At 56.8% G+C, this 16,035-nt stretch overlaps 1 protein-coding gene across 5 annotated transcripts in view; it reads left to right on the forward strand.

Annotated features, from left to right (window-relative positions):
• The window catches only part of WDR27 (WD repeat domain 27), a 49,311-nt gene that overhangs the window by 21,871 nt on the left and 11,405 nt on the right, over positions 1–16,035 (forward strand). For all 5 annotated transcript variants that reach the window (XR_004968983.1, XM_036318181.1, XM_036318182.1 and 2 more), the window contains 2 exons: positions 1,583–1,685; positions 3,391–3,489. Coding sequence is in view for 4 of the 5 variants with exons in the window: in XM_036318181.1 (XP_036174074.1) it covers positions 1,583–1,685; positions 3,391–3,489 (202 nt within the window). In the remaining variant the exon portion in view is untranslated. The remainder of the gene's footprint in view (positions 1–1,582; positions 1,686–3,390; positions 3,490–16,035) is intronic.

Here is a 16,035-nt window from a genome sequence, read left to right on the forward strand (position 1 = left end):
GTGTGCGGGGTGCAGGTGTGCAGGGGGACAGGTGTGCCGGGGGCAGGTGTGCAGTGGGCAGGTGTGCGGGGGAGCAGGTGTGTGGGGGGGCAGGTGTGCAGTGGCAGGTGTGCGGGGGGCAGGTGTGCGGGGGCAGGTGTGCGGGGGGCAGGTGTGCAGGGGAACAGGTGTGCGGGGGCAGGTGTGCGGGGGGCAGGTGTGCGGGGGGCAGGTGTGCAGGGGGACAGGTGTGCCGGGGGCAGGTGTGCAGTGGGCAGGCATGCGGGGGAGCAGGTGTGTGGGGGGCAGGTGTGCAGGGGGACAGGTGTGCCGGGGCAGGTGTGCGGGGGGCAGGTGTGCGGGGGCAGGTGTGCGGGGGGCAGGTGTGCAGGGGAACAGGTGTGCGGGGGCAGGTGTGCGGGGGGTAGCTATGCCAGGGCAGGTGTGCAGGGGGACAGGTGTGCCGGGGGCAGGTGTGCGGGGGGTAGCTATGCCGGGGCAGGTGTGCGGGGGCAGGTGTGTGGGGGCAGGTGTGTGGGGGCAGGTGTGCGGGGGCAGGTGTGCGGGGGGCAGGTGTGCGGGGAACAGGTGTGCAGGGGGCAGGTGTGCAGGGGAACAGGTGTGCGGGGGCAGGTGTGCGGGGGGTAGCTATGCCGGGGCAGGTGTGCAGGGGGCAGGTGTGCAGGGGGACTAGGGGGAGACCAGGACCACAGGGCGTGTGTCTATTGAAGCGCATGCTGTGAACTCAGAGCGACAAGGTTGGGGAGTCTGTTCACACTGACCCTTCTCGGAAAAGTGATTTGTACCCAGAATCGGTTACAAAATGTGGAAAAACCACAGCTCCGGTCTTTCCTCTGGGTGTTGGCTCTGGCTGCCCCCAAAGGTGGTGGTGATTTTTTTCAATAAACCCAGCTCCATTTCCCTTACTTTTGTTTTAATTTTTTTAAAAAACATATTTCTATTGATTTCAGAGAGAAAGGGAGAGGGAGAGAGAGAGATAGAAACATCAGTGATGAGAGAGAATCATTGATCGGCTGCCTCCTGCACATCCCCCACTGGGGACTGAGCCTGCAACCTGGGCCTGTGCCCTGACCGGGAGTCAAACTGTGACCTCCTGGTTCACAGGTCGCTGCTCAACCACTGAGCCATGCTGGTGGGGCTGTTTTTGTGCTTTTGGGTTTTTGGGTTTTTTTTACAGTAAACAAATCTTATGTAGCTCTTTAACAGTTGGTTGTAAAACTTAACCAGCCTTGATAGAATGTTGCACCTTCCAACAGCCTTTGAATTATTGATTCAAATAATTTATGATTTTAAAAGTAGGTTTTTATATTTTTAAAGATCTCCAGAATATACTTATCACTTGATAGTCTTCATGTATAAAAGTTGGATTATCGTTAGTTTGGCATCTTTGAGACTTTATGGTTTAGAAGTCTTTTAGTTACTGTTGAGGGTCTCTAGAATAACCTCAGTGTTCAGTCATCTTCACAAATAAAAACGTTCTTATCAGTTTGTTCATTTTTGTGAAACAGGTCAATATCCTAATTTGGGTTAAAAATGAAAAAAATCATTTTTTCTCCTGGTGTTTCTTTTATTTTCCTCGTAGGTGTGAGCGCCGTTTCGAAGGACACCCGACCCGCTGCTTCCCGTGTGGGATTGCCTTCAGCCCCTGCGGGCGTTTCGTGGCGTGTGGCGCGGAGGACAGACACGTACGTACTGGTCTCAGTCCCAGGGCTGGACGTGCCTGTGGAGAGGGCGGCGTGGGTGCTCAGCAGGGTGAAGCAGGCTGACGCTGGAGGCTGTCACGAGTGTAAGAGCAGTGGCGTGAGGTGCGAGAGGTCATCCTGGTATTTTTCTTGAAGCAGGGAACTTGAAACACCGTTGCTTATTCATTCCTTCCTCACTCAGTGACTTACTGTGTGTGACATGCTGTGTTTTCTTTGACCTCCCAGATAGTAACATGAATATATATAAAAGCCTAAGTGACCATTTGACCGGTAGCTATGACATGCACTGACCACCAGGTGGCAGACGCTCAACGCACAGGCATGGAAACACGGAACAGACTGATGAATCTCAGAGGGACGGGGGAAGGGGGGAGGGTGGGAAAAGATTAACCAAAGATCTTATATGCATCCTAGAGGTCTGGTGCACAGATTCATGCACCGGTGGGGTCCCTCAGCCCGGCCTGTGGAAATCGGGCCGAAGCCGGCAGTCCGACATCCCCCAAGGGGTCCGGGATTGCAAGAGGGCTCAGGCCAGGCCGAGGGACCCCACTAGTGCACAAATCTGTGCACCGGACCTCTAGTTGATAAATAAAGTGACACATACCTTAGGATGGATTTAGAACAAATACTAATTTATGTTTGTTTGTCTTTAACGTATTTGGGAAGGTCTGTGTAGTGTCTTAGGGATATGGTAACAAATTACCCCAAACTCAGCAGCTTCAAGCAACAGACCCTGGTCCCTGCAGCCTGGAGGCCCTGGGTCTCACTCAGGTGCTGGGAGGATCGGTCCCCTCCACTCCCCCTCCTGGAGGCCCTAAGGAGGGTCTGGCCCACCTTGGCCTGGGCTTCTCTCCAGGCCCTGCCCGTCCTCATCCTGCCCCTTCCTTGTGGGTCTCGAGTCTCACTCTCCTCTCTCGTATGAGGACACCCCAGAGCCACAGGAGCTGGCCCTGCGGCACCTCCTCTCAGAGCACGGCCCCGTGCCCCGAGCAGACTGCTGGCCCCTAGCCCTGGCCTCCTGGCCTGTGGAATTGGGACAATAATACCGTTTTCTTCATCGGGCTGTAGAGAGGATGAGGTGAGGCAGTTACATAGAAGTTGGTGCTCAATACATGTCTGCTGCTATTACTAACCTCTGTATTTTATAACCAGAAACAACAGATGCAACAGAGGTGTCAGTCTCCCGTGTCTGTGTAGCCTGGGCCGCAGGCAAGCGGGGACCCTGGGGCCCTGAGGAGCCTCCAGAAGTGAGGACGTTGTCATTGGGTCAAAATGAGAGATGACCCACCTTTGGCAGCCAGGGCAGTTTGGAAGCACCTGTGGGCTTGGTAGGGGGATCTGAGGGGCCCGGCCTCCCTGAGCTGGGGCCTGGGCTCCTCACCGCCGACCGCTGTTGGCACCCCTGCTGGCCGCCGCTGAGCTGCTTGCTGGACACAGCGTCCGTCCTTCTCCGCACCCCTGGTTGGTGGTTCCCGTTGGCGCTGAATTGGGACCAGGCACCACCTGTTGAGAGGCTGGGGTACAGAGCCTGACTCCCTTCAGATCCCCCAAACAGCCTGTCTTGACAACGGCCCACAGTGGGGTCTGGGGCAAGGCTGCTGCGTGCGATAGAAACCCCCTCACCTTCGCCTCCTTGTTCGCTGATGGCGGGCTCTCCCCACCGAACACCTGCGGCCTTGTCTTCCAGGCGTACCTGTACGAAGTGGGCTCCTGCACCTTCTCCTACAGGCTGCCGGGGCACACGGACACGGTCAGCGGGGTGGCCTTCAGCCCGTCCGCCCCTCAGGTACAGCCTCTCCCCACAGGTCTCCCCTCCTCTTCCGTGTCTGTCAGACTTGTTTTGGTGAGTTTTATGCTATTTAAGACCACGGGCCAGTTGTGATGGCGTGCAGGGAGACAGCCTGAGGAAGAAAGGCCTCGGTGTCTCCTTTGGCGTGAAGGGCTCCGCACGCGGTGCTGCTGGACAGAGCGTGGCTGGACCGGGCAGCTCTGGGAGCCCCGAGCCAGTCGGTGGCACTGAGGTGGACACATGTGCAGGACCAGGGCGGGAAGGGGAGAAGGGGGACCCCAGCTCAAGGAACTGGCCCGATTGGGAGAAAAGATTAAAAGGAAATGACAGCGGCTGCAGATCAGCCGAACAGAGTGCATGGGCTTGTGTTAAAGTACAGAGGGAGGTGTTTCAGTAGAAGATGTAAAAACATGGAGCATCCAATCGCAAGTATTTGGGAATATTGGTTTCATTCTGCTCCTTACGTTTGAAGCTGTGACTCGGAGAACATTATCGCGTGTGCTGTGTGCACGCGGAACCGCGGGCGCTGCTCTGCGGGCTGCTCGCTCACTCGGGCAGGTCCTGTCCGTGCAGGGCAGGGGCAGTGTCTGCGCCACATTGGCCGTCCTCGTCTAGCACATGTTGGAAAGTGCATCAAGCTTGTCCTGCCGGGACCACAGGTCCTGCCGGGACCCCTTGGGGGTGGGGGGGCTGTCCTCCGAGGGGGCAGGAGGAGGGACGGGGAGAGGTGGGCCCCGGGCGCCCAAGAGCAGCAGAGGCCCAGCAGCCCCCGCGCTGCCCTGCCCTCGGCTGCGCAGGTGGGATCCAGTCCTGCCCGCAGGGCGCTCCTGCCCAGCTCTCCTGCAGCCTTGGGAGACAGGACTCGCCCCTGTGGACCTCTGCCAGTCTCCCTCCACCTGGCAGGGAAGGTCCTTTAAATTCCTTCCAATGCAGCCAACCTGTGACTGGAAAATAGGTGCTCTTTCCTCATGGTTTGGATTTGAAATCTTAAAATAAGGAACAAAAAACTCATTTTGATTAAACTCAGTCCTTAAAAATTATGTTGATGGGAAAGATTTTTGCTGCCACATCTACTTGACCAGTTTTCCCTGCCTTTCTACCTCTTGACTTGGGCCCTTGAGTTCCACATTATTGAAATGTGCCCGGCATTCTCCGTGGAAACAGCCTGGAGAGCTCGCAGGCATCGGTGGGGCAGACGCCAGCCGGGAACACAGGCCAGTCGTGTCTGATGTGGCGGCTGAGCATGAGGCATCCAGGGTCCCTCTCTACCCCAAGTGTTTGCTCCTCTCAGACCCGTGTGTACCCCTGGCCGCCCTCAGGGGGCGTGGCCACTGCCCTCGGGGGACATGGCTATCACTGTTGGCCTGTTCCTCCTGTGCGTAGTAGACGCGTGTCCTCTGTGTCCGAGTCCGTGGCTCCCGCGCTGGCTGCACTCTGGGAAGCTTGCTGAGCCCGTGCCCTGCGCTCTGGAGACCCCTGAAGTCAAAGTCTCTGTCCTGGCCGTGGGCAGCCGGGGTGGCTTCCTGCCATAGCTTGGTCTTTGCTTGCTCCTCTGCTGCCTCTGTGCTCCCAGCCCTGTTTCTCTGCTGTCCCTCAGCCTTTGCCAAATGCTCCAACTCTGCCCTCCAGACCCAAATGCCACCTGTTCCTGGTGTGTCCACCGGGAGGCCTGCGGCCCCTCCTGCTCAGTCATTGGAATCCAGGCCAGCCCCTCAGGCCTCCTCTGACCACGAGACCCCTGACCTGCGTGCTCAGTGCCGGGCCTGGGCCTGCACGTAGCCCTGTCTTGCTCTCCCCACCGGCACCCATGGTGGCCAGTGCCCTCCCCTCCTCCCCTCCTCCCCTCTCCCCTGTGGTCCTCAGTCCGCTTCTGCCAGGCTGTGCGGCCCCTCCCTGGTCTCCTCTTCCCAGGGGCCCCTCGTCCCCCCCTCCACCTGTTGAGTCCCAGGACATGCCCACCCACCTCCCTTCACCGGGGCCACCCCGTGGCGACAGCGGCCTGGGACACGCTCACACCTCCTGAGGATGGTCCTCCTCGCCGTGGCACTGAGCAGCGTCTCTGGATGAGGATCGCGGGGTCTGTGAGGTCCGGCTCCCCAGAGAGAGCCACACGGGGCACAGCCAGCTGAGGTGTAACACGGGGTGTCCTAGCCTGCGGGCTCCCACGATGGGGGCTGAGCCCATGTCTCACTCAGACCCACGAAGCAGCAGGACGGGAGGGCGGCCTGGCCCTCTGACCCCTTTCTCGTGCCACCGACGCTGCATCTCCGACCACGGGAGAGCTGTCTGGGCCCTCGTTCCTGGGCCTGACCCCAAGCCCACAGCCTGGCTCGGCTCCCGGGAGGGTGAGCTGATTGGCCAGCCCTTTCTATTGCAGTTTTCTCCGTTTCTACACTCGCTGTGGGGGGAGAAGCCGGTGTCTGTTCCATCCCGATGTGGAAGGCCCAGGTTTCTAGAGGCCAGAGCTGCAGTCCAGGCTCATGAAATAACCGGCAGTTTGGACGACGCTTCCTCGCAGACACTCACTGGCTGAGTGAGAGGCTGGGGCGAGCCGTGCAGACTCAGGAAGGTGCCCACGTGCCCAAACGCAGGTGCACCCTGACCTCGGCTGGCGACTGGTTAAGAGCTGCTTCAGGGACCCGGGTCTCCCTCATTGAACCAGAGCTCAGCACCCCTGTCTGCCGGCGGAGCCTCTCTGTTGCTGGCACAGGACGTTCTGCAGTCGGCCAGGGTGCTGGCTGCGCGGGGCTTGCTCTGGGAAGCCGTTGGCCGAGTACGGTGGTTGGTCCTCATTCGTTTGAAGGAACCTGCCTCTGAGGGAAGGGCATGGCTCCATGGAGACGAGACTGGACCTGGGGGAGAGTGAGGAAGCTGCAGTCATCGCTCTCATTCGTCGGGAACACTCGGCGCAAATCTGCCTCAGACTGCACCCTGACCTGCCCCTCGGCTCCTCCGTTGCCCGCTCCCCACTCACCAGAAGGCGGCGGCAGGGCAGGTCTGGGTGGTCTTGGGTCAGGCAGACAGCACACGGCTCAGCCGTCACGCCGCACGTCAAACCCCAGCGCACGTGGCATAAGCTGCATTAGCACATCTGGGCGACATTAAGACGCCTCATTCCCAGGGTAAGGTGAGCTCCTGGAAAATGTCTCACTGCCTTTAATTTTGCCGTTGGCTTCCATGATTTATGTCGGATTATAAAAGAAAGAGGGAAAAGGGTGTCTAATAGAGGAGTCCACTTCCCCTGTTGCTGCATTTAAGGATTTGAAACACTTCCTGGTGTTCCTGCCTCATTCTCTCACCTTTTACCGCCAGACCCCGTAGAACCTAGTGATGGCGTTTGCGGCTTAAAAAGGGAGTTGCTAAAGGGGAAGGCGAGTGCCGAGCCTGCCCTCGCTCCTCCCCCAACAGCTCACTGTGATGCCCGCAAGGCCACGCGGCGAGAACCTGTGCTGGACGGGCCACGGGTCACCCGGCTCCACCTGCAGCCCAAGCAAAGGAGCGGCTGCTCAGCACCCGGCACTGGTTCTCGCGGAGCAACCCCTATGGGTGCTGGGGCCTCGGGGCCTCTCGTATGGCTCAGTGTTTCACCCGTGAACCGGTCCCTGTTTTATTTCCTAGAGAAGTCGTCTCGTGAAATGACACTTTGAGTGGCTCACAGAATTCAAAGACATTCATAGACATAGTGCATACTTAAATGTTCTCATAGGTGAGTGGGCGATACAGATAATTTCACCTTTTCTCAGAGGAGAAGTGTGTGCCCAGACGTTAGAATATCTGGACTTTCGAAGTAGGGAAGTGAAGAGTAAGCGCCGAAGCTGAGCCAGGAGGACGGGGAGACTGGGCTGTCTAGACTCCGGAGCGGAAGGGGACACGGCTGCCAACCCACCAGGAACTAAGGAGCGTGGGTGACGGGGAAGAGTCCTGGGAAGACACAGGTGTGGAAAGTGACTCAGGAATGAACAGAAGATTCAATAGTTGTATAAAAGTAAAGAGATTAAATTGTAATAAATAATAACAAATGTTCACAAAGAAAATCCCAGGATGAGATGACCTCATGGCGACCCCTACCAGACATTTAAAGGAGAACTGATTTCACTTCACAAACTCCTCCTCGGTCCCTGAGGTCGGTATTATTCGGATTAACAAATCGGCGGGAAATTAGACAAATGTCGCCTAAAAATAGCTGCAAAGATCCTCAACAAATTATAGCAGATCAAATCCAGCAATGTACAGAAGGGTTCTATACCATCACCAAATGAGACTCATTCCAGGAACGGAAGCTTGGCTTAACCAACAGAAATTAATGTACATCACATCAGTCAATTATTAGACAACAGCGCCCATTTAGGGAAGACTCAGTAACAGCAGTGATAGGACTTGCTCAGCCGATACCATCATCTCTGACCCTCTCCCCGCTGGTACTCTTCACGTGGGCAGTCGACACGTCCCCCCCGACGAGGAAACAGATAAGCCGTCCACACCCCCCCTTCTCGAGACTGCGCCGGCGGTTCTCCTCCAGACCCACATGTGCATGTCACACTCACCTGGAGACCCATGGCCAGTTGGTGACTCGTGGTTGCGTGTGGGGTTGTCAGTTCCCCCAGATGTCGGGTAACAAGTGCTGGTCATTGCCATGAGAGCAGAGTTCCTTTCTGTAGCCATTGCGTGTGGCCCCGTCGTGGTGGGCCGGACGTGGATCTCAGCATTGCGTGTGGCCCCGTCGTGGTGGGCCGGACGTGGATCTCAGCATTGCGTGTGGCCCCGTCGTGGTGGGCTGGACGTGGATCTCAGCATTGCGTGTGGCCCTGTCGTGGTGGGCCAGATGTGGATCTCGGCATTGCATGTGGCCCCGTCGTGGTGGGCCAGACGTGGATCTCAGCATTGCGTGTGGCCCCGTCGTGGTGGGCCGGATGTGGATCTCAGCATTGCGTGTGGCCCTGTCATGATGGGCCAGACGTGGACCTCAGCATTGCGTGTTGCCCTGTCGTGGTGGGCTGGATGTGGATCTCAGCATTGCGTGTGGCCCTGTCGTGGTGGGCTGGACGTGGATCTCAGCATTGCGTGTGGCCCCGTCGTGGTGGGCCAGAAGTGGATCTCAGCATTGCATGTGGCCCCGTCGTGGTGGGCCAGATGTGGATCTCAGCATTGCATGTGGCCCTGTCATGATGGGCCAGACGTGGATCTCAGCATTGCGTGTGGCCCCGTCGTGGTGGGCTGGATGTGGATCTCAGCATTGTGTGTGGCCCTGTCATGATGGGCCAGACGTGGATCTCAGCATTGCGTGTTGCCCTGTCGTGGTGGGCTGGATGTGGATCTCAGCATTGCGTGTGGCCCTGTCGTGGTGGGCTGGACGTGGATCTCAGCATTGCGTGTGGCCCCGTCGTGGTGGGCCAGATGTGGATCTCAGCATTGCATGTGGCCCCGTCGTGGTGGGCCAGACGTGGATCTCAGCATTGCGTGTTGCCCTGTCATGGTGGGACAGGACGTAGGTATTGGTAAAGGCAGTTTTGCCTCTGATTTCTCTGTCTGACAGGAATGTCTGACCTGCTAACCCTGCTCCCCACCAGGCCTGCTGTGTTGGGGGCCCCGGGTTTCCAGTCAGGCCCCGCTTTGTCAGGGACCCTTTTGGCGACGGGCAGGCTCTGCCCTGGCCCCTGCCCGGTCCCTGCATCCTTCCCTGCAGAACGCGGTCGTTCCCAATCTCTTCTGGGCAGGGAGGCAGCTCCTCTAGCCTCACCTCCCGTTTTCCTCCCGAATACACCCCAGTCACCCTAACGCACTGCCTGTCCGTGCTCCGCGTTCCCGCACACATTGCAGCCTGTGCAGCTGCTGCCTCTGCTTCTGGGGAAACATTCTCTCCTCCCCTCTCCACCCAGTTCCTCTCGTCCTTCAGATGCTGCCCCTCATGTCTGGGCTCCGCCTTCCTCCCAGGGAGTCTTCTGCTCCACCCAAGGCCCTTCCGCAGCTGCTTGGTTTGTGGAGCCGGGTCCGCTCCGTGCATTCACCTTGGCGAGGTCAGTGGTGTAGTCCAGCGCTCTGTCTGCACACGCCATCTGCATATGCCAGCCACACACGCCAATCGCACACGCTGCTCACATGTGCCACCTGCGCACGCCATCCTAGCATGCCACTTGCGCATGCCACCCAGACCCAGACCTGGGTGTTGAGTTGGCATCATAGTCAGGTGTCCCCGGTGACAGGCCCAGGTTGCTCCCCTTCCAGGTGTCCCTCCGTCCCAAGCAGTTGGCACTTCTCACGTGGCCTGTCCTGGGGCCGGGGCGGCGACGTTGCTGGGAGTCAGGCTAACTTCTCATCTCAGCTAACATCGTGTTGGGAGGCCCAGGACGGCAGGTGTGGTACACGGAGGAGGTGTTTGTGGCTCGGTGGGAAGGAGGGAGGGGCCGTGTTCTATGTGGCCGCTCGGCCGTGGCTGTCCTCCTGGTTGAGTGGCCACGGGGTTTCCACGGCAGCACGCGGGACCATGGGTGGGGCAGGTCGCCTGGGTTGCCAGTGACACATTTGCAACCGTTTGTACTGCAGCGTTTGAGCCGAGGCCACGGAAGATGGCTCCTATTATACTCGGTGGCGTTGACTGAGGTCTGGCCTGGTCTGTTCTGATGCTCTGGCCCGGCCCCAGCTGGCTGCAGTCACGGCGCAGGAATGTGGCCGCTGGCGGTAACTCCAGCTCGGCTTCGTTTCTCTGTAAGTGATTTATAAGCCCAACTTGAAAAATTGTTGCTGAAATAGGTTGCAGCATTTTAGTTCTCAGCACACAGGGTTCCTCTCACATGTATTTCCTATTGTAGCTGTTGCCCAGGCCAGGAGGGCGGTGGATCACACACCAGCAGCTGGTCTTCTGTTCCAGGGCCAGGAGTCAGGGAACAGCTATGTGACACCAAGGAGGAGGCACAAGAACAAGTCGTCCCATGAAAGCCACACAGACACGGCTGTGCCTGTGGCACCCGATGGTCTCGGCAGTGGTGACTCATCCAGGGAGCCGGCCAGCGCTCGCTTCTCCGTCAGGCACCCAGAGCTGGAGCCGAGGAGAAGGCGGGTCCCCGTCCGACGGAGCAGTGGGTTCCGCCATGATTCGGCGCAGCCTCTGCGGCCTCGGTGGGGAGTTCCGGGGGCACACGCGCAGGAACGTGTTGGTGGGTCCTTCTAGCTTCACAAGTGACGCTGTTTCAGATGCGTTCCCCCTTCTTAAAGGGGCGAGAGCCGTTGTGGAACGTAGAGAACACACACGGCAGACAGAGCGAGCGCACAGACGGGGACACGGCCGTTCGTTCCTGGCCACTCGCTTCCGGCACAGAGGTCGCCGCTAACACTGTGTAAACTCACAGGCTTTCCCGAACGTGTGTACAGACGCGCACACATGCATGTAGTGGTTTCAGCCTAACTTCCCACCTGGTGGGACTTGGTGTCCGGCACCAGCATTTATCGAACTCACACTTCAGGGGCTCCTGGTTGTTTGGCCAGGGCCTGGGCTGTGGGATGGGCACCCCGTGCACACTCTGCTCCTGTGTCTCTCTCCCTAGAATACGTTTAGACCTGTAATTGCCGAGTCACCGTCCTCACTCTGAACAGCTTTTGGAAATGTTGCCAAGTTTCTCTAACAAGTTTGGGTCAACTTATTTACCTCCTAATAGAGGGTGAGGGAATGTGTCTGCAGCAACAGGAGCAACTGCTATTTACAAATGTTTGTTGCGCAGAGCACAGGCCCGGGCTGGCTGGAAGGCCAGGACGGAGCCGCCGTTTCAGTTCTTCCGGACGAACCGCCTCCTTCCTCCTCCAGCACACTGGGCCGGGGGGCCGGGGGGGCGGGGGGGGGGCCGAGGAGGGGGCCAGGGGGGGGCGGCGGCTCCAGGCGGAGCGCGGGTCTCAGGCCGCGAGCGAGCACGGAACTCCGCTTGGTGTCTCGGGCATTTGTATTTCACTTCTTGTGAATTATTTATTCACCTTGTTTTTAAATGGAAACACTTTTTTATTAGGTATCAGCTCCTTTCCATAACTTAGCGATAACCTTTGCGTTTGTGATATTTTGAAAAAAACCTAAGATCTGGTTTTTTTTTTTATTAGATTTAGGAGAACTTCCCCTAAGAGGATATGTTCATTGATATTTTCCTAATGTCTCGCATGGACGTAATCTGTTCTTATATATTTTAAATTTTATTTAAAATGTCACCTTTGTGCCTGTGCCTGTGTGTGGCCCCAGGGGACTGGCAATGGCCCGTCACTCCCACGTCCCGGCCCTCGTGAGAGGGTCTCGGCTGCTGCTCCACACGCTGTCCACTCCCTCAGAGCCCAGCTGCTTTTATTATGCGGCTTTACAATAGTTCTTCTCAACAGCCCCCTTTTTATAAAGTTTTACTTAGTTATTCTTCCAAAAAGAATGACATTGTGCAGCATTTCAAGTCTCTCTAGGAGCAGGGAGAAGCCCCCTGAACCCCACCACCAGCTCCCCTCGCCCTCTCCTCCGCGTCCAGCCCTCCCCTCATGGAGAAGCCCCCTGAACCCCACCACCAGCCCCCTCGCCTCCGCGTCCAACCCTCCCCTCAGGGAGAACCCCCCTGAACCCCACCACCAGCTCCCTCGCCTCCGCGTCCAACCCTCCCCTCAGGGAGAAGCCCCCTGAACCCCACCACCAGCCCCCTCGCCCTCGCCTCCGCATCCAGCCCTCACCCCGGGTCACTGCAGCCAGTCCAGCTGCGGTTCCATCTGTAAGGGTCTCAGAAGGCATTTCATTACGTGGTTTGTTGAGACACAGCTTACATGGCACGGAATCCACCCCCTTAACTGTGCGGTGCGGTTGGTCTATGTTTAACTTTGTGCAGCCGTCAGCACTGCCCATGCCAGGACATGTGGCCCCACAGAACCCACACCTGGTGGCAGGCAGCCCCCGCAGCCCCGACCCGGCCCGCACGGGTCTGCGTCTCTGGGACCCGCCTTTCTGGATGTTTCCCGTCCGAGGACCTCCGGGCAGGTGCCCTTTGTGCCGGCGCCTGTCACTCAGACCCACCCACACGGCAGCCGCCGTCCTCTTACGGCTGAAACACCTCGTGGTTCGGGGAGCCCTCCCTCTGCTCCTCCCGCTGTAGGTGGTTTCTGGGGCGGTTTCCGAGTGGGCGACACTGAATGGTGCTGCTGTGAAGATCCACGCACACGTTTCTGCCTACACATCGCGTCAGCTCTGAACATTCCTAGGAGTGGTTTCTGGGTCCTGTGGCCGCTCTATTTTTGACTGTTGAGGAACTGCCAGGCTTGGTATGTGGCTCCGCTGGTTTAAATTCCACATGTGGCTACAAGGTCCCATGAGCCCCACATAGTTGCCAGCACTTGTTATTGTCTGTCTCATTGTAGCCATTCGGGGGCGTACAGTGGTAGCATTCCCCTCACGATGAAGGAGATGGATGGCGTTGAACACGTTATGCGTTTGATGGTCCACATCTTCTTTGGAGAAATCCTATTCCAGTTCTTTGGGGCCACAGGCGGGTGCCCCATTTGCGTGTTGAAGGGGGGTTCTCTCCTCCATGGAGTGGCCCTGATCGTTTGGTGTGACCGTTAGATGTTTGTTGCTGGTGTCAGTTCTGTCCCAGGCTCGCACGTCCGTACGTCCGTCTGTCGGCCGCGCCGCCCCCGTCGTGGTGACCGCAGCGTTGAAGTAAGTGCTGAAGCTGGAAGGGGCCTCCCAGCCGATTCTTGGCTCTTCAGGGCCCCTGGCATCTCCATCTGAGTTTGAGGAGCAGGTTATGTTTTTGTGTCTAAAAAAGAAGTTGGGGTTTTGATAGGGGTTGCATTGCATCGCGAATTCAATGTGGAAAGTAATGATTTGTCATGATACTCTCTTCTATTCCATGAAATGGGATGTTTTCATACTTACTTAGCTTTTCTTTTTTGCAAAAAGAAGAATTAGACCTTTAATAGCATTAGAATTATTGTTTATAGCATATGTAATAAACAAACATCTTTCAGAATATCATAAAAATATAGGAAGTGAAATGAGGTATTTATAAACAAAGATAGCAATATTTAAACAAGAACCACATACTTCTCAAAGTGGAAAAAGTCATAAAAATCTGTACTAGTTTCCTAGACTTCCATAACAAAGGACCCAAAACTCAGTGGCATAAAATAACAGAAACAAATCATCTCGAAGTTCTGGGGCTAGAATTCCAGACTAAGGGGCCGTGAGCAGGTGGAGGGGGTTCTGTCCCGCTCCCCCCAGCGGCCGAGCGGCTGACGGTCTCGGCGTTGCTTGGCTATGGCAGACTTCCTTGTCGTGTTTCAGCTCCAAGCGACAGTGTTCAGTCTTTCATCATTAAACGTGATCTTCTTTCATCACGTGCTGAGAGCCGTGTCCCCTGCCCGTGAACACGGATGACGGAAGGTTCTGTAGGGTTTCCAAGGCCAAGCCAGGGGAGCCCAGGAAGCTTCGGCTTTGTTTGCTAGAATGTTCCCTCTCGGGCCCCGAGCCTCCGTGAGAAGCCCCTCTGTGCTGAGGGCCTGCGGAGAGGCTGTGCAGCCCTCCCACCCCCAGGCGCCCCCTGAGCAGGCGGCTGCGCCATCGGGGACCCTCACAGTGCAGCCGGGAGCTGCAGAGTCCCCACCTGGAGCCCAGCACCTCCCCTACATCATGAAATGCAAGAAAATGGTTATTGCAATGCAACAATAAGTAGCCGAAACACCATTTATATTGTTTCACGTGTTCTTGACGTCACAGAGGTATATTTTCTTAGTCGAGCTCCTTTGCCGTGAGAGTTGGTGGTGGCTTTGCCGTCTTCAGCATCTCCGTTACATAGTTTTCCACGTTCACACTCCCGTCTCTTCACCCGCTGTGTTTGGACATAGAGACGCCATCGGGCGGGGCAGCCAGGCAGGTTCCTGCTCCTTCCTCTAAGACAGCGGTTCCCAACCGTGGCTGCACATTAGAATCACCCGGGAATCTTTTTAAAATCCTGATTTCTGGGCCCCATCCTCCCAGGCGATTGCAATGTGCAGCCACGGTTGGGAACCAGCTCTAAGATCAGATGTGAACCAAGCCACTATCTCTGGCTTCCAAGGAGGCAAATCCACTGCTGTTCCTGGAACCAACCCAGAGTGGAGATGCTCTGCTTGCACCCTTTAAGCGCCTCAACTCTTGTCATCGGGACCTGCCGTGGTCTGGAGAGCGCGTGGGTGCCCTGGGCTCACTGTCACTCACACTCCTCCGTGGCCCCACCCTCACTTCCTCCGGAGTAAAGTGCCGAATGGAAAACGAGCTGAAATTCTTTTCTGGCCCCATGTGTCTACTCCTATTGTGTAGACTTGTTAGGTTTTAAAATTTGATCTTTTGTCGTCTAGGATTCAAATTACTCACCCTCCCCCCTTCCCTCTGAGGTTCCGCACTCTGTGCCATGCTTCCGTGTCTCTGCAGCCACTCTGTTCATCAGTTTATTTTGTCACTTGGATTCTACACATGAGTGAGATCATGTGATACTTGTCTTTCTCTGACTGGCTTATTTCACTTAGCTTGATACTCTCCAGGCCCCTCCGTGCTGTCTCAGAGGGTAAGAGATCCTTCTTTTTTACTGCTGCGTAGTATCCCATGGTGTAAATGTACAACAGCTTTTTATCCACTCACCTGCTGATAGGCACGTGGGCTGTGTCCAGATCTTAGCTACTGTAAATTGTGCTGCTATGAACACAGGGGCGCATACATTCTTCCTGAGTGGTGCTTCCGGTCTCTTAGGATAGATTCCTAGAAGTGGGATCCCTGGGTCAGAAGGAAGTTCCATTTTTAATTTTTTGAGGAACCTCCACAGTTCTCCACAGTGGCTGCCCCCGTCTGCATTCGCACCAGCCGTGCACGAGGCCTCCTTTTCTCTGCGTCCTCGCCAGCACTTGCTGTTGCTTTATTGATGGCAGCCGTTCTGACAGCTGTGAGGTGTGTTACTAACATCTGAGACCAGCATTTACTAGGAAGGCCTTTCTTTTACTGGCTCAGGAGCTCAGCTTGCTCCACCAGGGACATCATTAAGAATAGGTTGTTTGGCCTTTAATTTCGTGGCTTTTGGCTGAGACCTTATGTTCACTGGGTCGATACGGGTTTAAAACAATGAGGAAAGGATGTCTAAGGATGAGTGTCACTGAGAATTGGTCTTTCCCTCCGTGAGGCTGTGGGGATGCTGGGCAGGCCCAGGACATTACCGCAGAAACAAAACATGTGAGCAGCCACATGTGCGTGACGTCCCCGCAGCATGAAGCGAACGCTCATCTTCCTTCCAACAAAAGGAGCGTGAAGCAAGCAGCAGCCGCGCGAGACGTGGGGAGGCCCTGGGATCCTAGAAGGAACCCGGTTCCCGGAATTGTTTACCGCGGGGGAGGCTGCCATCTGTCCTGGGCCGGAGGGTTGCCCCCGAAGGAGCGTCTGTCCTCACAGACGTCCTGTCCTCCCGGCACCGACGCTGCCCACCCCTGATGGAGCCGGTGCTTTCGTCAAGTTGCCGACAGCTGGTCACGGGGCCGTCGGCTGTCCTAGGTGCGTGCAGCCCACCAGGGCCGCTG

The sequence above is a fragment of the Myotis myotis genome, unplaced genomic scaffold (genome assembly GCF_014108235.1).
Source record: "Myotis myotis isolate mMyoMyo1 unplaced genomic scaffold, mMyoMyo1.p scaffold_m19_p_7, whole genome shotgun sequence".
Lineage (NCBI taxonomy): Eukaryota > Metazoa > Chordata > Mammalia > Chiroptera > Vespertilionidae > Myotis > Myotis myotis.